This window comes from Aspergillus udagawae (genome assembly GCF_001078395.1).
Source record: "Aspergillus udagawae IFM 46973 DNA, scaffold_1, whole genome shotgun sequence".
Taxonomy (NCBI): domain Eukaryota; kingdom Fungi; phylum Ascomycota; class Eurotiomycetes; order Eurotiales; family Aspergillaceae; genus Aspergillus; species Aspergillus udagawae.
The window spans coordinates 334,457-355,609 of NW_025091264.1; the positions used below are offsets into that span (position 1 = coordinate 334,457).

Here is a 21,153-nt window from a genome sequence, read left to right on the forward strand (position 1 = left end):
CAATCCATATACTGCAACACCTACCTTGTCAGCAATCTGGACATCTCTGGTATGTATATCCTCTTGGGTGTACAAAAGCTCATTCTTCTGATTGCCTCCTAGGCAAATTGTATGCTATCCTCTATATGCTTGCATCGCCCCGGTAGCGATAGTGCTTGAGAACCCCACAGATGCACAAGCACATTCCCACACACGATACATTGGTCATCTCGTCGAATTCCTGACAAGGGTCCAAGAAGACAAAGTCCTCGAGGGACAATTATTGCTGGATTCATGCTCCGAATTTGAGACTAGCTCTCCATGCCATTTCAAAAGCAGCAAATGGCACGGAGTCTTTGACTTCACTAAGCGTTAGTATGGCCTCAGGCCTTCAAGGATATGGGCAGACAAGTTACATTGGCAATCAAGATAAGAAAAAAGCCTTTTTATTAACTACCGCCCAGAGAGTTTTGTGCTGTGCCAACGGCAGAACTAGTAGTATGCACCTTGCACACGGGCTTATGGGCAACATACCCAACCTATGTTCCACTGCTGCTAGGACCTTTTTTGGTCTAATTCCTAAACTGCAGATGTCTCCATCTGCAATGCTACTTGCGCCATCGTCGTTAAATCCAGAAACGTACGAATTTACTTCTACGTAGATTCGGATGACGACCAGTCCACGATATTGCGGCTAGGAAGTGTATAGCTTAGTCAATTAAGGCTCTGATATTGGTTCGTTTCCATCCTGCCCGGAGGGAGGTTTAGGTAGGGGTGAAGTAGGACACTTACGGTCTATGCAGCTCTGACTACGTCAACTAAGAGGCCAGAAGCCCCTCGACTCGTACACGGGCACTTAATGTATTCCTGGCAATTTGGTTGGACTTGGATTCGAAATTCATCTCACAGAGACCCCGAACAGCTCCCAGGATTGCGTCCTCTCACTGTTGTCGTTCCCAGCCGCTCCAGAACCAACTAGGAAGGACATAACATGCTCGGCTTTGCCAGCGGGGGGTGTTCCTCATAGCTTTGAGGAAATTGCTGCCATATTCTCAGTATAGCGGACCTCTTGTCTGCATCCGAAATTGCAGCACCACGCTCAAGCTCAGCTTCAAATCCTTGCGATGACCCGTCCACCTTTCCATTCCCTATTTGGCGACTTGGGTATTGGAGAATATAACCGGGGACTCTGAATGGGTTGGCAAGGCGCCTGTATTGTCCAGTTGAGCAAGATAATGACATTACAGCATATGCCTGTACTTTGTTTCGTTTTACTAAAATCCAATGGATGATTGAAATGCCGTAGCTAAAAATGCAGAGCTCAAGCTCATGAATTGAGGGTCTCTCTTTTTCAGGATATATACTCCGGTTGACCCCGGTGGTTTTGTTAGTACAGTGGGACTTGCAGCTATACCATAATAGTTAACGAGGTTTTCTAAATAAATGACTGCCTACTCTGATAGGTAGAAGTCTTAACTATTCAGACGATCAGGAGCAAGATATTGGCCAGAATCCAATACACCAATTACATGATCCCTGTATAGTGTGTGAATAAAAAACATACTAACAAAACCCGGAGTCAACAGTATATCAACCGATTTGGGAGCCAAGACATTATTGGCTATCCTGACCATCGAAATAGATCTAGCTGCCGCTTTCGAGACAGATAGAAATTATGTACCCAATAGGAATCTGCCCGAAATTCTTTGGATGACTAATATATCTGATATCGTCAGAGCGCGGAAAAGCGGATGGTACGGCTCAATAGTCCAACCTTGTGCGATACTTAGTTCAGAATACAGCTCTCAGAGTATGGCCATTCTTTCCTACCGAAGCATTGCAGAATCGCCATCAATCACCGCCTTCGCTTCGTCGATCTTGTCGATACTTAAAACCGATCTCCCTCGTCCCTCATAGTGCACTGCCATGGTCGATCCTTGGACCAGCTACAGGTCGCGCCAGAAAAGCTGCAAAGCTTGTGTCCGCAGCAAACGGCGCTGCGACAAGCGAACTCCGCAGTGCACTCGCTGCGCTGAGAGAGGCTTACCTTGTCTTTACCACAAGAACCCCGCGGCGTCTGGTTCGGACAACTCCGCCGTGGATGTCGACTTCGGAGATCATATCATTGCACCTGACGAGTCGTCCATAGTCCCTGGCGGCGAGTTTGGATCTGACAACCCTTCAATACGTGGGCCTCCTCTGTTCCAAGAGCCGTTTGCCTCCAATGCTACTGGCGCGGACAACTCTCAGATGCCGCTCGTCGGCCCAACACCCTCATTTGACCTGTCCTTTTTTAACTTCGACAACCCCATGAATTATATGACAGACACACCCCAAGGCTTTGACATGCAGCCGTGGCACGCTCTAGCGATCCAGGACCAGGCAAGCACGACCGCGGTATCCAGGATGTCCAGCTCGCCACTGCACGCTAATCACCGATTTCCCATAGATGAAAGCCGCGATGTTTCTGTAAGTTAATTCCTGTCCTCGCGAATTGCGCAGCCCATCTTTTTGCTTAATATTGGCTGCTTTGCCGTCTGTCCTACGCCAACTTGAAATTGAATTCTGTCTCAACATTGGAGATCACCTTCGTCACCTTCGAGGCATTATTATGACTTATCCTACGCAACTGTGACTCCTATCTAGTGCTTGGCATGGCTCACCATTCATGGATCAGGAAGACTTCCAGCCTTGGAGGCTCTACCAGTCGGACTCCAAGATCGGTTTCATGACAAAGTCAATTAAGGAGATACCTAGTGTCTTTGTCCGCACTAAGGAGACACCGTTCCTCCACCGCCACCTCTATCGTCAAGACACTCCGCGCTCTATAATCACCCTGTACGCCGCAGTGTCTGCATATGTCGCTCACAACGACAGCAATCGTGACTGGGCTCTGCGTGTCCTTTCCGAGGGAGTCGATGATCTCCTGGCGGTGTACAAGGAAGTAGCACACAGTAGTCATCGCCACATGATGACACAATCGCACGAGTCGACGGCCACTACGACAGCGCATGCTCAGGCTCAGAGCCTGGCTGATGTGGGGACTGGCGCGGCGAATACAGTATATGAAAAACTAGCGGACACGCAGGCTCTCTGGATGTACCAGGTTTTGAGGTTATTCGATGGGGATATCGGGCTCCGCGCCCAGGCAGAGCAGGATATGACTATTCTTGAAGCATGGCTCCTCGAGCTCGAACAGTACAGAGACAACTTGGCAGAAATGTCTCTCCTGGAAGAAGCCGAAGTGAGGCAGGCGGCCCCCAAGTCGTGGGAAGTATGTTTTCTAGCGCCACTTATCTACTTTCTAATGACGACCTCGACTGATTGGGTTATGTATGCCTCCAGAGTTGGATCCTCAACGAGTCCCTCCGACGCACCATCCTCATGGGCTACACATTTATTGCCTTCTATGCACTGCTCAAGTGGTCCGGTTCCAAGAACACCAACATGCCTGACCCGGGACACTTTGTACGCGTGCACCGATGGACGGCATCTGGCCTCCTGTGGAGAGCTGATAGCAGCCCCGCCTTCTTCCTCGCGTGGCATGGACAACGGCAGATATTTGTGCAGAACTTTTTTATCGAGGACTTTGCTAAGGTGGCTAAGCCTGTGGATGTCGATCCCCTCTCATGGATCATGCTTGCTGCGTGAGTCTCATGCCCGTCCTCGTTCAGCAGTTTTCAAGCTCTTCTGGCCATGCCTTACTGACTGCTCTTCTTTGAGTGTAGGTTTGTAGGTATTGCGAGGATGGACCAATTCATTATTGGAGATGGTGCATCCCCTCTTCATCCATCTACCGCATCATCTTTGTGACCGATCTAAGATCCCTTTTTGCAGATTCAAAGGAAATCTAGCCTTCGGATCTAGCAGTGGTAGGAGGGCACATAATAGGGAGGCTTAAGATGCATATCGATGATGGAAGGGTGAATATAGGTTCCCTGCTCCATTTACTCATATTTGGTAGGATGTCCCCAGCCCCTCTGCGCCGCGGATATGGTGCTAGGCGGACACGTTGATATATGTGTCACGCTGGCTAACTACCGAATGAGGGGTGTAGAGGAATAATGAATTCTATCGCAGCACGGGGCAAATTTCCATTCTTCAGGAAATGTGTCACGGCCACAGCCACTCCCTCACCGGACGAGCGCCAGGACATACTTAGATATGGATCTAGAAGGTCGACGCCACCAATCTAGCTTATGAGTCCTAGCAGCGGATATTTTACAAATAGAGCATTTCCCAGTAAGCTGCTGATAAATTTTGGTGCAAACTCCGCCAGATTCTAAATTCCATACCGGTCTCATTTCCACCGTCTCACTAGCTTTATCAGCCGAATACTCACCCATTTTCTGCCGAGAGCAGAACACAACTGCGGCCAAATTCGTAATGATTCATGGAGACTGCGGATGGCCTATGCGTCTATGCGTCTATAATCCCGCGCCGTGGTGGCATACTTCCCCGTAGGTAGAGGAACAGGTTGCTAAGTTCATTGCTAAATGCCCTAATGGATCCAAGGAAAGGTGGCACCGAATCAGTAGCGTAGTCTCCGACTTCCGCTAATTAACGTTTGATCAGGTAACTAGCGGTGGGTGAATGCCACATTGATTCAGATGAAAGCGAGGGAGTGTTGAGGACAAGGGCCGCAATTGAGAGGGCAGGCCTCCAAAATCCCGCATACAGTTCTTAGTTCTTACTGGGATCCGGCGGAGGCTTTGCGGAGTTTTGATGTGCGTTGCGGAGTTTGATGTGTTTGACATGTTATTGCGGAGTTGGCACAGGTGACGGAACCATGCTAATGTTTGTAGTGGCTCTATCAACCATCTTTGTTAATGGAAGTGCCGGGAACTGGGTGCGCTGTTGTAGGGAAGGGATGGTTCTAGGAAGCGTAAAAAAGGGAGTGTGATACTTATAAATAGAGCCTCTTTCGCTTTGAGATGTGCATGGTCTGCTTATAGCCTGACACCCGAACGATTTATCTCCTTGAGTGGCAAATTTCACACTCCAGAGTCTCTATTCAAGTTCTTAGCCTCGACCTGTTAAAACAACCATGTCTTCCACCATCACCTTGCCACCAGGCTTCGCCTTCACCAAGAGAGTTCACAATGCTCCCTATCATGCCATCGCGCCGTCCCGGCCCGAGCTCTCGCAGGCAGGGAAGACTGTGCTCATCACGGGAGGCCACACGGGCATAGGTTACGCCATTGCGAGGGCTTTCGGCCAGGCCAGTGCAAAAAGGCTGATCATCATCGGCCGACGGGACAACTTGGTGGCCTCCGCCGCGGCACGCCTCGCATCCGAGTTTCCCTCCACTCAGACAGTAGGGCTCAGATGCGACATTGCCGACGTGGTATCCGTTGATAGGCTGTGGAACGACCTAGCAAACGACAATATTCTTATCGACGTCGTAGTGCTTAACGCAGCCAAGCTCTCAGCGCAGCCTATTCTCGACCTAGGCAGGGACAAGGTTTGGGAAGAGTACATTACCAATGTGCGGACGCACCTTGACTTTACCGAACGGTTGTACAAGCAGCCAGGTGCTAAAGGCCGTCAAAAGGTGAGCGCAGACCACTGTATATATTCAGGTGACTTGGTGCTGACGAGGGCGGGCAGGCACTTATCAATTTGGCTTCCCTTGCGATCCACGAGAGTAAACTCACCGGCCAGTACCCAAGCTATGGGGCCACTAAGAGCGCGGGGACAATGCTAGTGCAGCAGATCGCCAAGGACGTCCCTCCCGAAGAACTCCAGATAGTTAGCTATCATCCTGGCGGTGTCTTCACAGAACTGGCCGAACGCGCGGGTTTCAAGAAGGATGACCCTCAATGGGATGACGGTAAGTAGCATACACCACTTTGAAGATCAGTTTAGCGTATGCAGACAACGCTGACGTCGATGCAGAAAATTTACCAGGGGAGTTTGCTGTGTGGGCTGCATCTCCAGAAGCAAGGTTCTTGCATGGGAGGTTTGTATGGGCAAAGTGGGATGTGACAGAACTGCTGGACGGGCCACTAAGAAAGCGTATTGATGAGGATGACTCCTTTCTCAAGGTGGGTGTTGTGGGGATTGAAGAATGGGAGCAGACACAGATGTCTCTTTGAGTCGAAGGCATATATGCACTTGGTAGATGAGCTCTATAAGGCTAAATTGTGCGTTGTACTGTAAAAATTGAAATCTAAATAGTGCCATTTCATCGCAGCTCAGAGAAGTACCCCCTGTCCCATTGTCAATCTTAATGAAAGTGCTGGCTCGACCTGCCTGCTTTTGTTGTAGATCGTGCGAAAATAGACGACTCAAGTATTAGGTTTAGGCTTATGCCTATGCCCTCTGAGATCAGATGATGTGGAATCTGGGAGCACTTGCTCTCAGATCGAGCAGTATCGACGGGCTGTGAGCCAAGGAGTCCAACAGCGGTGATCGGGTCCATTTTTTGATACATTTTATGCCAGATTTTTGATTTGGACGAAAGATACTGTTAAGTCAGACGTGGAGGGTCCAGCTCTCAAAGGGTGAAGGCACAGTGAAGGCATGCAGGTCAGACACCTCTGAAGGTCTGGCCAAAAACCATAGGAAATCTAACACCAACTCAGCGGCTGCGGGGTAAATGGCACAGTAAGTCTAGTGCCTGTTCCCTTGATACATCTCAACGAACGGGAGAATCCTGTTGGCTTTTTGACAGAACTCTTCCTCCACTGGGTCAAGCATGGGAAGTTCAGCGGCATTATCAGCGACATTCCCATCCTGCAATCTCGAGAAGTCAGTTCGTCAATAGCTATTTTAGCCGATCCACTAGCGCCATTGCAGAATCCAATAAGCTATGAGAGGCTGGGTTAGCTGCAGACGATTCCGAGGCTACGGACTACAGACGTATCCGGACATGGTAACGTGCATAAAGGGATCGACATGAATGGGCAGAGATACCAGATATCCTCCTAAGTACGGGGGGAGAAGGCGATACTGCAGTTACACGATCTGTGGGGATCATGTGTGCTCTTGCAGCCGCTCCAGTCCTGAGCTGATCTGACAGGTCTCAATATGATGTGATCTGTCTTATCAGGCTTGCTTTAGTGTTATAGCTAGCTTCTCTGCCGGTAATCATGACTGCTAGCAGTTAGCTATCCTGATTGACCCCGCGTTGATTATCCTTCTAGCTGAAGACTACAGGTCCACCACAGGCAGCCAGATCATGCGAGTTTGCCCACTTCTGGACCCAGCTTTGGTTCGCTCCACCACGGTCCGTCTCACAGGTGCATCTTCCGCTAAGTTGGACGATCCTCGTTCCGCGGATCTCCTACCGGCTGTAACGACATCAAACAGATTAAAGTTCGTCCTGGTTTTGTTGTTTGAAAGGTAGATTCTGACTACGAACGAGACCAGCCAGAGTCCAGAACATCCTTTGATAGGGACTCTGGAGAGGTGGAGCATGAGAGCTGCGTACAAGAAGAATAGCCTTTATAAATCTACAGACCCAGATTCAACAACCGCGGTAAGCACACAGAGAAACAAGTCGAAACACAGACTGATGACTTAAAGGATCGCCGCAGTTAGACAAACGTCACCCTCCTCCATTGACTCGAGCCGGTGAGTGTCCGATATTCACGCTCAAGCGGGCCCAATAAGGTGAGTAGAAGTCCAGGGTTGAGTGACTGTCTGAACAGTGTGCTGGCCATGCGATCTCATCCAGCATGTACTTGAACCGACTACATCGTTGGTCCATGCTGTACGGACACATGTCGGCTTTGAAGCACAGAGCTTCATGCACTCCACATAGGAGGGTACAGTAAGAATACCCAGATCCCAATGACCAGGATCATTCACTATAAACCAATTAGCATGACACGCGACATGAAAATGGGAGATATACGCTTGGCGTAATATATTTTCCATCTCTTCCCAGCAATAATCAACTCACGTCCATCATCATTTCGGGCTAGATTATGTGAGCCATGGTCGTCCACATATATAAGGTGAAGCCTACCAGGAACGAAGGTCTCAGGGACTCTATTTGGGTTAGACAGTCGCTCAATTTCTCTGTTTGCAGCCGCGAGATTGTTCTCGCATGTGGTTTTGCCGGCAGATATGCCGCTCTTGTCTGCCTCACACTGCACCAAGGATCTACCACATTGCTCCTTCTCCTGTGCCAACAGCTCCTTCTCCTCGAGACATTTCTGTTTCTCCTCGCCAGGTGATGGTCCTGTGACTGGATCCTGTTTCTTGCCTGGTGTCAATAGTACAGCGCCGGGGACACAGAATGAGATGGCCTCTGTTTTATCGGACTGCCAGCAGTTTCCAGAATGCCAGACCATGGCATGGCAAGTTGGCTCCGCCGTACACAGCCGAGCACAGTCCTCGGGGGAGCCGCCCTCTTTTACCTTCTTGGGTGCGGGAGATATGTAGGATGTATCACAGGTCACGGTATAAAAGGTGGAATCGACTTGGATTTGCCCTGCTTTATTGGGACAGAGGCGATTGTAGTCGGCTCTTGCAAGGCTGTTGAACCACACTGATGCCCACAGAAGGGACACGAGTATAGAGTGGTAGAGATTTGGAGCGCCCATGTTGAAAAGAGCTGGCAAGGTGAAGTGAGAAAGGAGATGATACTCCGCGAAAGCAATGGGACAAGCTTGGTGCGCTAGGTGAGTTTTATAGGAGAGCATCCATATGCATGCTGTTGTCCACTGGCGACAATTCAAGTCACACTATGCTTGCAAACTGACAGCTCCATGTAGCCACCATGTCCGCCTTGTCCAAAAAAAGGCAGACGAAGCGACCATGTAAATCTCATGACAGTCGAACCGAGCAATCTGCACCAGCTGAGTCCCTGACTTTCTAGACAGAACTGGTGGCCACTGTGAGGTCTCCGTTATCCAAAGGCGCGCAGTGTGACAATGGCTGCATGGCAACTCTAGTTGAGGCATTTTTCATAGGCTGTATCATGCTTCTTATTCACTGTGGCTAGCTGAGCTGAGACAGGAAAAGATGACGAGTTCGAAACATGTAGTATGCCTGCAGATCCACCTCCATGATCAGACAGTGCGGAGTAGCGCCATGCCGATTCCAGCTGGGGCTGCTGGGCTATTCTGCAACTTCTTCAGGCGGCTGCCCTCGACGCTGCCCGTAACTGCAAGTTAAGCTCCATCACCTTGCATTTGGGGGTCCGAACTCGATTCCCCGTGCGACAGAAGGATGTTCGCCTGGTCTTGCCCGCTCGGCCGATCGATGACAGGACAGTCCTGAATGATGTAGTAACTGCACCCTCAGGGTGTCTCGTCCGTCCCCTTGTAATAATGTCGAGGGGCTTCAAGCTACCAATTGTGACTATATAACGAGGCTATCTATCCGTCAATTGAACATCATTCATGCAGTTATCTCGTATTTCAACTTATTCTCCCATTCCTCGAGCAAGAAGGTCATCAATGAAGGTCCCCCTGGTACTCCTGTTGGCCAGTGGAGCACTTCAGGTCGCCTCCCAGCAGGTGCCTGGATTGCACAAAGTTCTTGATTATCCCTCCCGCGCAATCACCCTCGACGACATTGTCCCGTCCTCCTGGCGTAATCCTACCACGGGCGAAACCGATCTCAAGTGCTGTCCAAGGGGGACCGTGTATGATGGGACCAGGTGTCTGCTGTATCAGAGAGACATATGTCCGGAGCACACAATCTTCCAGGATGGAATGTGCGTCCATACCAAAGGACCGCAATGCCCAACTGGTTTCAAATACCAAGACCATCTATGCGTCTCCACGCAAGACCCGATCTGCCCGTCGGGATCCAACTGGATGAACGGGGCCTGCACGCTGTCGATCCCTCCCGGTTGTGATGCCGGATATAGGTTCAGTGGCGGCCAGTGTGTGTACAGGGAAGGCCCTCAGTGCCCACATGGTTTCTTCCCCGAGAAGGATCGGTGTATTTCCCGGTCCAGTCCGGATTGTCCTGATGGCTTACGCTACGACGGCGAAAGCTGCATCGCCAAAGATGGGCCGTCATGTGGGCGACCGGAGCTAGTCGTTCTTGATGGGAAGTGCGTTTCCAAAGAGCGACCGGAGTGCCCTCCTGGGTACACGAACGACGGTTCTCATTGCCGCCTGAGCCGTGACCCCGAGTGTCCTCCTGGAACGGTGTCTCGAAATGGAAAATGCGTCTCTCAAACTCCACCCTCTTGCACATCGGGCCGTGTTGAGGATGGGCAATGTCGAACGGACCTGAAGCCTCAGTGCCCCCCAGGGTTGGAGTTGGAGAACAAACGATGCGTACGCCGACAGGAGCCCGTGTGTCCCCCTGGGTTCGCTTCATCCTTCCATCGACCTTCTCAGACTGGGCGATGCTGCCCAACGGCTTGGACGTGGGGTGGTTCCTCCTGCATCCTTATCCCTGCGGATCCCGGATCGTGCCCGGAAGGAACCAATTATGACGGTGAAAAATGCGTCACAGCTCCTCTCGAGCAGCCGGTCTGTGAGTCCCCATTGGAGCTCCGGGACGGCCACTGCGTATCAGAAGAGACGCCCATCTGCGACGTAGGAGTATGGAATGGACAGCACTGCCTACTTGATGAAACACCATATTGTGCGCCTCCTACTCGGTTCAATGGTGTAGAGTGTGTGTCCACGCAACCCCCGACCTGTCCAGAAGGCTCGCATATTCATGACGACCACTGCCGGGGCGACAAGCCAGCGAGCTGTCCACCTCCTTTCCGTCTAGTGAAAGATCACTGTGTGGACGCCAGAACCCCAGAGTGTCCATCCGGCTTCACTCTCATCGGGACCGTCTGCCGCTCCGACAAGCCCCCTCAGTGTCCCGATAATCAGATGTACTGGAATGGCAACTGCATCATCCCTACAACCCCTGAATGCCCAGACGGATTCCCTCCGGTGGGCGACAAGTGCCTTGCAGACGTTCAGCCGGAATGTCCTCCAGGCTTCCGGGTCGAGGGCAAGAACTGCGTGTCCACCGAGAACCCCGAATGTCCCCCGGGACTCGAGCGCGTCGACGCCGACTGCGTCCATCGAGACGCCCCGTCCTGTCCCCCAGGCACATCGCAAGACGGAAACCGATGCATCTCGATCATACCACCTCAATGTCCCGAAGGTCTCGTCCCACGAGGCAGCGAATGTGTCGCAAACGATAATCCCGAATGCCCGCCAGGATTCCGTTTCCTGGATTACCAGTGTGTCTCTGAGAATAGGCCTGAATGTCCGCCCGGGTCCAGCCTCGTCGGCGAGGAATGTGTCGTTGAGAAGGCGCCCGATTGTCCCCCTGGTACGGAATTCCACTCGGGGATGTGCGTGTCGACGAAGCGGCCTGAATGTCCCCCTGGGTTGGAGTTGAAGGATAATAAGTGCGTCAGAACGTCGGAACCCGAGTGTCCCCCCGGTCAGAAATTCAATGGATTCTTCTGCGCGTCCAAGGATGATCCGCAGTGTCCCGAGGGAACGAGCTACGATGGGACGAGATGTTCCGTTAATGCTAATCCTTCTTGTTATGAGCTGCAATACTGTCCCCCTATTGCTCCATCTCAACAGGTTTTGGTGCCCTGACCGAATGGAGCTTCTCCAGTGGGCATACCCGTTGACACGCATTTGACTTATGTTTCTCATGGCAGCTCGGGCTCTCAGTCTCAGTGATTTGGTCTTCTCCCGGTTCTGTTGTCTATTTGTGCTATAGGACAAATAAGGACACGTTATCCAAGTTTTTGAATTAATATACTGTTCAGTACGGCCGTTACTCTCATTGAGATAGGATAAGTCCTCGGCAGTAAAACAGGAGAATCATCAGGTGGCACTTCATTATGCAGAATTATCTTCTAAAGTGAAAGCAGACGACAGACAGTTGTCCCGCCTACTCACATCTCAACGCGCAGGACGGAAATAGAGACAGGGACATGGAGTAGACAATTCAAAGGCACTATTCAAGAAGCATAACTCGCTTCATGAGTTGGTGATGTGACATGGTATGTGTAGACTTCAAGATGGATCTAGAAAGCCGTCCTCCCAGTCTTGACAGATCTCAGCACTCCTTCTTCTGCCAGCTTTTTGATCATATTGAAGAGCATAAAATCACATCCCCGGCGAGCAATGATATTGATCGTCACCGGCCACTGCTCTGTCACCATGGTCACTGGCGAGTAGTAGTCTACCTGTCCGAGAGGAATGGTAAAATCCACACACCTACAGCCAGTCAGCTTGCTTCAGACATGTGCGGCACGCTACTTACCCAAATAAAGTACAGATGCCGCTGCATGAGATGTCTGCGTGCTCTGGAAACACATTCATGAAGCTGGCATTTGGGCTGTTGTTCAAATCCTGCTCACGGAAACTCGGCAAGCCTCCGGTGCCTCCGTCGCAGATCATCACAGCCTCGGAGCATGAGTCGGAGGTCTGGTACAAGACTTCATCCTGGAACCAGTTGAATGCTGCAGCTTTTGTGCGCAAGGCCTGCTCGTAGATTGCCTGGGTGATATGACTGACATCATACCTAATCCACGCCTCCCTCCACTGCGCATCGACAGGAGGGAATCGACCTTCATTCCTCGTAGCCCAGGTCGAGATAAGGGGTCCATAGACCTTGGTGGACTGGGTCCACAGCTGTAGCGTCGCTGCGGCCTCGTATAGAAGATTCCAGTTGACCAATGCATCCCCGTGGACCTCTGGGAAAATGGATGCATTGCTCGCTGTCGCGGTGAAGTTCGTGCGCTCGATCCTCATGTTAAATACCCTTGTCATGCCGTGAAGGAATCCGTCGAGGATGGCCTGCGCTGCGGGATTGGCCAGAGGGAGATACTCCACTGGATATAAGATCCGCTTCGGGAAGGCTGTTGTGTCCGGTACCGATAGAGAGGGAAGACCATTAATCGAGGGATCTTCATGCAGACTTGGGGTATACCAGGCTTTGGCGAACTCGGCCCACTCAACAGGATCGCGCGAGAAGACCCCGACAGTATCCTCCCCTGCATTCAAGGGAACAGCACCCTCCAGGGATATCATACCCTGGCTAGGACGGTTGCCAAAAGTCCCCGATACTGAAGCAGGACGACGCATCGACGAACCAGTATCTGTCCCAATCGCCGCGTCAAGCCAATCGTACGCAGCGATTCCGCATCCCCCTCCAGAGGACGAGGCTGAGCAGGTCAGGTACCCGTCACCCCGGGGGTTAAAGGGGGCCTGTTCATCAGTCCAGTTCCATGGATCTGCACCCGACGCAAATTGGGCTAACTTGAACTTGCCCACTATCACGGCGCCAAGATCGATCAGTCGTAGAATGGCAGGAGCAGTCGAATTGGCAATCGGAGTGACCTGGATCCACGCCTGGCTTCCAGCTGAGGTTTGTAGACCTTTGACGTCAAAAAGGTCTTTTACAGAGACCCGTTTACCTGCCAGGGGTCGATTGTCATTCCATGAATGGATTCGACTAGGGACGGGGATCAGTGGTCCCCCGGGCCGTGGATTCATTGCAGGTAGCGTAGCAAACGAATCAATGCCGTCGTTGGAGGGATATGCACCGGTAATAAAGGTGCGAAAGCTGTCAATATACAGGCGGTAGGTGTCAAGAAAAGAGATGGACCCATTGTTGACGAGAATGGTAAACGGGCCTGGTGGTAGGGATGTGGCGTGGTCGTCCTTCAACGCATGTCCCTTGCTCGGGATACTCTCAAAAGAGGTGGCATTGAATAAAAGACAACTCACGCCTAGGCTGCTGAGATATTTTTCTGCCGTCGAGTCCAATCTGGACTTTGAGACAGTGGATGTGAGATAGATTGCGTACAGGAAGTCAAGTGAGAAAACATCATCTTCGGTCAAGTAGCGGGAAAGGGTAGACTTCAGATAGCTGCCGGTGACCACACTCTGGTTCACCAGTATGACTGTCGCTGCGACAAGTCTGGAAGAATTGGTGTAGTCCAAGTTAAAGATTGCCTTGGGATGTTGGACGTTGGCAAAGAATGTGACATTGCCAAGTTCATAGGTAACCCCCGGAGCGGATAGCTGCACATTCACTATGGAATCCTGTCGGCTAGAGATCCCACAGACAGCGGTACAGAAAAGCAAGGGTTGTTGAAAAACAGATATCCAGGACTTCATTACAAAGAAACCATTCTAGGATGTATCAACTTGGCGGTTCTTGACCTCCTTGTCTGTCTTTATGTAGACGAAGCAGACAGCAGCCTTTGAGACTTGGGCCCTCGGTCCTATTTGACGGTTGTTGCCAATGTTGCACGACAGATCGACACCGCGTCCCGTGCTAGGCAATATTCCGAGGGCTGGATAGGTGGAGTCAAGACATGTTTGATCACATTGCGCCTATTCCGGCAGATATCCAGGTACCGTTGCTTCTAGATGCCAACGTTCACAAGGATGGCAGCATTCATATTGTTGTCGCGTGGGATCCTATTGTTCAGTTGGTCAATATCAGCACCACACCTGTCCACATTGTTTCTTTTCCAAATCCACTAATCAGGCTTAAGGATAGATGCCAATCAGTAGTTATTCAATTCTCCAATGCATCTCAACGTTTCTCTCCACACGTGGTATAAATTTCCGAGCCTCCATGATTCGTTCAATCCTAGATCAATGAAAATACAACTGGTCGAGAATTTGTCATTGTTGTCTCCTCCATCTTGTCCATTTCTAATTAGTTGCAGCATGCAAGCTGTATGCAAGCAGGTATCCTCCATTCAGACTTCTTCCTGTGGCCTTTCTCGCGTGGTGGCCTCGACATCACCGATCGGAGCAGACGAGCCATTGGATCTGTAACGAATCACTGCACAGCGTTAATCGACTAGATTCCCACTAGAAAATTCCAAAATGCTTCATGTAAAGCACGACAGTTAGAAACAACATGAAGCAATGCAATAGGTACCGGGGGAAGGGGGAAGGGTATGTATATCACGTGGCTAGACACTCTCGACTGTAAATGAACGCTAAGGTCGACAGAGGTGTCGCAGGCGGTGGTGCCAGCCACAGAATGTAAAGCCACGAAGGCCTTTAGTGGTTGGTATATCGTGGTCCTTCCTGTGGGACACCGATGCTAAAGACTGACCGGCTTCGAAGGGAGCCTTCGTGTTGGTCTTGTGGGTGGGTACCAGAGGGAAGTTCTCATACTTGGGGCCAGGGTGCTTCTTTCGCACTAATGATGGCTCAGCGATAGTTGAAGAAATTTAAAGAATTTCTAACTATATCTTTAGTATTTCTTGTCTCTTTGTCGACTCTTTAGTGTTAGCAAAGCATGTACAGGGCGGCCACTAGCCGTACTACTACCCCCTACGCTCACATGATAAAACGCTCTGCCTCAACTACAATGACAGTTATCCTACCCCGATAGCATCCTTAGAACTACTGATCTTTCTCCAATTCAGTGTCTGTTACAATATATCCTTCCTTATCAGCTTACGCGGGCTTTACATTATTAGTATCCTTGTGAGTAGTAAGTAATGGAGCAATATAGCATAGGTTCAATTGATGTATTCGCTATTCATCAGGGAAGGCAATTACTCTGTAGTGTTTTTTTTATTTTAAGCATGACGGGAATAGCTTAGGATTGACTCTAATAACGGACGATGCGATGGGAGGAATAAGACAAGAGAGAACATGCAAAAAGGAATACTGTCTGGCTGCTGATAGGTGTAATCCGATCTAATTCTGAGATCGCTGCAGGTCTTATAGTGCTAGTCAGTGGAGGGCGAATCATGGTGATATTCTCAAGATGTGTTGTGTGCTGAAACTTGCCATGGCCGACTAATTTTGCTTTCCATATATCTCCTCGTTGATCTTTTCCGCTTTTTGGTTCCATTTTTCGTCCGCTTCATCATAATCCTCTTCGAGAAGCGCTTTTAAGATGTAGACTGCACAGCGAGCAGTCCCAAAGCCCAATGTCCAGCCCGAACCTCCGTGTCCATAGTTGTGAACCAACGGAAAGCCAGCCTGCGTATCTGCTCTCACCTTGACGTTCTTCTTGGTAAAAGGCCGCAGACCTTGAGCAAACGGGTAGTGATGCACAAACTCAGCATGTCGAAGGCTTTGCATGAATTCTGCAGCGCGATCCCACATAACGCGAACCTCAGGCGAACCAGGCTCTAGATTCGCCTGGTCATTATGTGGCTGGATGATTGATCCGATATAGAGAATATCGTCATTCCGGGGAACAATGAAAACGACGCCGGCGGGCACCCCATTATTGTCCTTCTGCGCGGGAACTAGGTAGGCGTTATTCAAGTGATTGAACTGTCCATTACGAGTGTTATCAACTCTCAGAATGGCGCCACGGACGGGGTAAACGTCCTCGTCACCGAGTAAATCTTTAGCACCGAGGCCGGTGGCATTCACCACGGCATTAGCGTCAAAAATCTCCAATAAACCCTTGCCCTGATTGCGAAGATTGCCCTTGATTTTTCGGGTCTCGAAATTGGCGCCTTTTCATTTCACCAGGGCCATGAGATATGCCATGGCCTTGTCCGTATTGATAATCGGGGCGTCATGAGTATAGCCACATTCGAAGCCTCCACGGTAGTCACGGCTGAAACTGAAATCCTTAAACTCCCTTTCGAGGTCTTCTTTCGTCCTGTACCTCTTGTAGCCATGCATTCTGTGGTCATCAACAGCTTCTTCGATACCCTGCAGTTTGATGGCATGGCTATCGTTCGCGTTAGGGTCACGGCCAGTGTCCCTTTTAAGCTCAATCGGCTCAAAAAAGAACTGGTGGAGCTGGGTGATATTCAGTCCGAATGACCGCCCTCTTCTTTCATGGGAATTTTGTATCTCTGCGAGTTTTTTGTAGAACTCGTAGCTCTGCAGAGCCCATTCTTGGTAGTGTTCCAGTGTGGACCATCCTCTACCCGCAGATACAACCTCGGTCAACCCACAGCCACCTGGAGGGTACTCCCACAGCGCCCCCGCGATTTGCGAGGTGATGCGAGACTTCACAAAATCTTTTGTCCACGCCCAATGTTCCGCCATGAGCGTGACTCGGTATCCGGAATCAAGAAAATCCAAGCCACGGTCAGTGCGCTGACGCCACCACCCAAAATGAGGATGTGTTTGCTGTCTTTGTTGGGCTTCTCCTTGGGCTCATCGTTTGTAGATAGCTGAATTCCAGGGTATTCAAAATCGATTGCTCTCCCGTCCCCCGTTATGATCTGTCTACTTGCACGAAGAGCCACAATGCCATTGTCTGCCATGCTTATAGTGCAAAGATGCTGCGACACGTAGGATAGTGGTAGACGTCACTGTTTTGAAAGTGTAGGGTCGTTTGTATATGAAATCTGGATTGCGAAAAGCGAAGAAGGCGATGCGAATTGCAGCTATTTTAACCAGTAGGCCACGAAAGTAATTTCCAGCGCCAAGAATATACCATCTCTTTTGGCTGTAGTAATTATCCATGACGCCGCTAACCCTACCACTTTGTTATTGGGTCTTACAGCTCAAGATTGAAGGACAGCCTCATTCTATTCATAATACTCGGGACATACTGACCAACGGGGACTGCAAATGCTACAGCCATTAAAGGCTTGTCACAGCCTCTCTCGGGTGGCACATGTAAAGGATCAAACGCGCATATGTTCGATTTCCTGCCAAGCAAAATCCTCCCAAGTCGGGTATTATACTAGGGGTCCGCAATTTCCGCAGAATAATACATCTTGCCTATAGTATCTATCCAGCTCCAGCTGTCTGTGGGGTACTGCGGTACATTCGCGAGGTCCAGGTCTTCCCTCTAGCACGCCCTGACCGTCCTGCTGTACTGTAGTCTGATTGGGTCTGACAGGTATTGGCTGCGTTGTGCTGCTACTTTATGGTAGTCCACACAGCACAATCATACCTAACCATTATGTGCGTGACACGTGCAATTTCCAAGCCAACCAATTGGGCCATCGCCCAGGCCCCTTTTGGATGGCCTGACGCCCAGACTAATTTGAGTGAGTCATTTCCTTCCCTGCCACGTCTAACAGTATCATAGGAAGATCCGATCACCTGGGCAGGCTGAGCTCAATGAGGAGGTAAGGCTATCTCAAAGAGCCGATTAAGGACATGTAGGCTTGGTGTGCATAAGACCTTTGCTCATGGTTCCAACAGGTAAATCAGGGCGGAGGAGGATGTGGTTACTTAGAGTAGTTGAAACAGGGACACAGCTCGGCGGGTGTCGAAAAAAACTCGCCGGGTGTCGGGAAAACCTGGCTTAACTTCGACAACCATTGGACCTTAGAGGGTGTCGGTCACATTCTGTCCTACTATCATCACTGTTACACTAATTCTAACCCTCTCTGACCATGAACACTAACCACTAAAGGTTTGATTTCAAATAGTATTAAATTCGAATTGCATACCTACCCTAACCACCCCCTACTATCTATAAATTTATACTCATTGTATGCGTAATATCAAGGATGATTATAAAATTCTACTTTATTTAACTAATTTCTTTATATAGTATTTTAATTTATTGTGTGTATACTCTATAGTATGCTTACTATGGTAGAATGAATATATACATAATAAGCATAAATTTATAGATATTGAGTGATCACGTTAGGTGTATAATTTAATTTAATACTATTCAAAACTAAACCTTTAGTGGTTGGTGTTCGCGGTCGGAGAGGGTTGAAAATTGGGGTGGTGGTGGTGGTGGTATCTTAGAATATAGGCATGGTAGTTAGCGCCGGCCGGTTGCCCGGCTAGTGCCCCCCTGCTCCGAGGGGTTTCCCCCAAGGCATATGCTGAACAGGTGCCATAGCCATACACTTTGAAATTAATTCATGGATCGACACCCGCTGACCTACTTTTCACCGACACCCGGCAAGTTTTTTCGTACACCCGCCGAGCTGCGAGCCCAGTTCAAACTGGCCTGGTCGCAACATTGATTACGTTGCGTGGACCCGACAGTTTGGGACAGGGTGTGATAGCTTATGCATTAGCGCGACATTGGTCTGGCTTGGCCTTGACCCTGGTGCCCTTTTTAGCGTCTGTCTAGTAAATGACGTGTCTCAAATTTTGGATCCATGCATCCATGTCTAGTGGAGACCTCAGTCACTGCCACCACTAAAGGAGAACACAACCCTGCTGGTAACCGATGAGGATCGACTAGCTTAAATAAAGGGCCTCTCAAGGATGAATAGGTGCTGCTCTTCAAAAACTCGAACCCATTCTGCTCCTCCTCCCCTTCCCCCCGGGTCTGGATTACCATTCCCTTATATCTCAGCAACAACTAGATATTTTGAATCAATAACCCTTGATAATCCAACAGAGCTCATAATGGCTGTATACAAAAGTCAAACGCTGGAGATTTGGCAGCTTACCAGCTCTGGTCTTGGCCGGATTCCTCGGCTGGCTCCGACACCCAAAGCGGGACTTAGATTGAGTTCAGTCTATCTATGCACTTAATCTCAGAACCATCAACCCTGAGTCCATGACAAGTAAACAAGGAAATACCTGAGATTCACGGTTCACAGAGCCATATCAATTACCCATGTTAATCAATTTCTCCTTGACATATACTAGGGCTTAGAAACATGCTACATGGGAATAGAAAGAAAAAGATGGATACAGTAGTCCTTGGACATAGGATCTCACGTCAAGTCTGGTTGTGCCGCATCTACCATTCCTTCGTCAGACCCAAGAAATCCTTATCCTGGGTCACAGCATCGCCCGCTGCCTCAAACACCCTGAGAATCTTAGAGTTCCTCTGCTTGACGTGACTTAACATAATGTCAATTGCCTTCGCGGCCTGCTCTGCAAGAATCTTCTCATCTGCTTTTGATGCTTCATCGGCAATCTGATGTAACCGCTTAAGCCAGTATAACCATCTCCAGGGACTAAATCCATCAGGTGCTCGTTGACCTAGCTCCGACTGGACAAAGGTGAAGCCACCTTTCCCAATGGTACTGTTAGAGCAATCATTCCATGAGACATCGGATAAGAGTATGATGTTATGCCCGGCTTCTCGGATCCAGGCACATGCAGATGGGAGTAACGAAGCAATAGTAAGTACATGGATTGGTCGGCGAGGATCTTCATCTTCCGGCTCATTAGAGCTTCCAAGGGGGCGCACTGCCTCGAATGTATTACGAAAAAGAATCAGGGCAATCTGGCAAAGCCGATCGTTCGCAACGCGCGTGGATGCAAGCTTCGCAAGGAAGGACGCAGCATTAAGACGCAGCTTTGAGCCCATTGCCGCGCAGTCATTAATCCAGAACTGTGTCATGTCCGTCGCGAGGAGCGGCAGGTCATTCCAGACGGTACCATCGGGAGTTCTAGCAATATCGATGCCAGCGCCCGGTGCCGGCCTCGTTAGAGGCCCGCGTCCCCGCGTCCGGAGGATGTCGAGGATCCATCTGTCTTGCTCAAAGCTTTCGTGGGAGACATGTCTGGCGCATTGGTAATAGACGTACCAGAGAGAATGCAGATACGGCTCGCAGGAATCAATGGAATCCCGGCTCCGGCAATAGCTTTGGCCCACGATCCATGCTCTGTTATGTGCTACAGATCGGAGGAGGTCGAAATCCCCTGCTCGAGCAGCCTCCACCAGATCCGCCAGATCCGCTGGGTCGCATGCAGCGAAGCCGGAAGGTCTATCCCGCGGCGGTGAGCTTGGTGAATCTCTTAGTAAGTCGTGCATCTTGAGTTCAGGAACGTAAATGAGCTGGCAGTACCGATTGCTGATGAGGTCACGAGAGTGAATCTCTAGAAATGAGGTGAACGTAGGAGAAAGCGAGTGCAATGGGATTAGACAACGGATATATTATTTATAAAATAAAAAATGGCTGAGGAGTAGATAAAGTATGGTAAGGAGATGCTGTCTCTGTGGCAGGCAGCAACAATCTTTTGCTTCCAATCAGGCCCGTCTACTATTGGTGACACGCCACTCGTTCAGGGTAGGAGACCCACTGGGATCTGCAGAAGGCGTGTCCATGACTTGATATCTGGGGCTAGTGACGCTGACTATCTAGGGGAATCCTGGTCAGACTAGATTCTAGTGCTGTAGCACTCCACAGCAGAAATGAAAATACAATGAAGCTAGTTATAGAAGTCGAGATAGCAGTCATACTCGATACAGATATAGTGTAGAAAACAGGACAGCATATATTGAAATGCAGCAAACTTGTAGGTGTTCCTCTACACAGTGGCTGCTTCACAATCAACCCAGGAGCAGCACAGAACTACCCGCCTCAGGGAGGAGTGGTCTCCCTCTCCTGACAGA

At 50.0% G+C, this 21,153-nt stretch overlaps 6 protein-coding genes across 6 annotated transcripts; 3 read left to right on the forward strand and 3 right to left on the reverse strand.

Moving 5' to 3' along the window:
- Window positions 1-1,905: 1,905 nt before the first annotated feature.
- On the forward strand, window positions 1,906-3,630 carry Aud_000098 (Zn(II)2Cys6 transcription factor domain-containing protein; the record flags this gene model as incomplete). The annotated part of the gene is made up of 3 exons (XM_043285615.1): window positions 1,906-2,448; window positions 2,657-3,253; window positions 3,325-3,630. The coding sequence occupies 3 exons, from the start codon at window positions 1,906-1,908 to the stop codon at window positions 3,628-3,630; spliced, it is 1,446 nt and encodes a 481-aa protein (XP_043141550.1).
- A 1,396-nt stretch (window positions 3,631-5,026) lies between these two features.
- On the forward strand, window positions 5,027-6,077 carry Aud_000099 (SDR family oxidoreductase; the record flags this gene model as incomplete). Its single annotated transcript, XM_043285616.1, has 3 exons — window positions 5,027-5,533; window positions 5,590-5,812; window positions 5,878-6,077. The coding sequence occupies 3 exons, from the start codon at window positions 5,027-5,029 to the stop codon at window positions 6,075-6,077; spliced, it is 930 nt and encodes a 309-aa protein (XP_043141551.1).
- Window positions 6,078-9,392: 3,315 nt separating this feature from the next.
- Aud_000100 (cell wall cysteine-rich protein) lies at window positions 9,393-11,510 on the forward strand (the record flags this gene model as incomplete). The annotated part of the gene is made up of 1 exon (XM_043285617.1): window positions 9,393-11,510. One exon carries the CDS (start codon window positions 9,393-9,395, stop codon window positions 11,508-11,510), a length of 2,118 nt encoding a protein of 705 aa, XP_043141552.1.
- A 437-nt stretch (window positions 11,511-11,947) lies between these two features.
- On the reverse strand, window positions 11,948-14,048 carry Aud_000101 (amidase family protein; the record flags this gene model as incomplete). The annotated part of the gene is made up of 2 exons (XM_043285618.1): window positions 11,948-12,140; window positions 12,187-14,048. 2 exons carry the CDS (start codon window positions 14,046-14,048, stop codon window positions 11,948-11,950), a joined length of 2,055 nt encoding a protein of 684 aa, XP_043141553.1.
- Window positions 14,049-15,701: 1,653 nt separating this feature from the next.
- Window positions 15,702-16,919, reverse strand: Aud_000102 (FAD-dependent oxidoreductase; the record flags this gene model as incomplete). Its single annotated transcript, XM_043285619.1, has 2 exons — window positions 15,702-16,328; window positions 16,389-16,919. 2 exons carry the CDS (start codon window positions 16,917-16,919, stop codon window positions 15,702-15,704), a joined length of 1,158 nt encoding a protein of 385 aa, XP_043141554.1.
- A 2,629-nt stretch (window positions 16,920-19,548) lies between these two features.
- Aud_000103 (DUF3632 domain-containing protein) lies at window positions 19,549-20,571 on the reverse strand (the record flags this gene model as incomplete). Its single annotated transcript, XM_043285620.1, has 1 exon — window positions 19,549-20,571. The coding sequence occupies one exon, from the start codon at window positions 20,569-20,571 to the stop codon at window positions 19,549-19,551; it is 1,023 nt and encodes a 340-aa protein (XP_043141555.1).
- Between the last annotated feature and the right edge of the window lie 582 nt (window positions 20,572-21,153).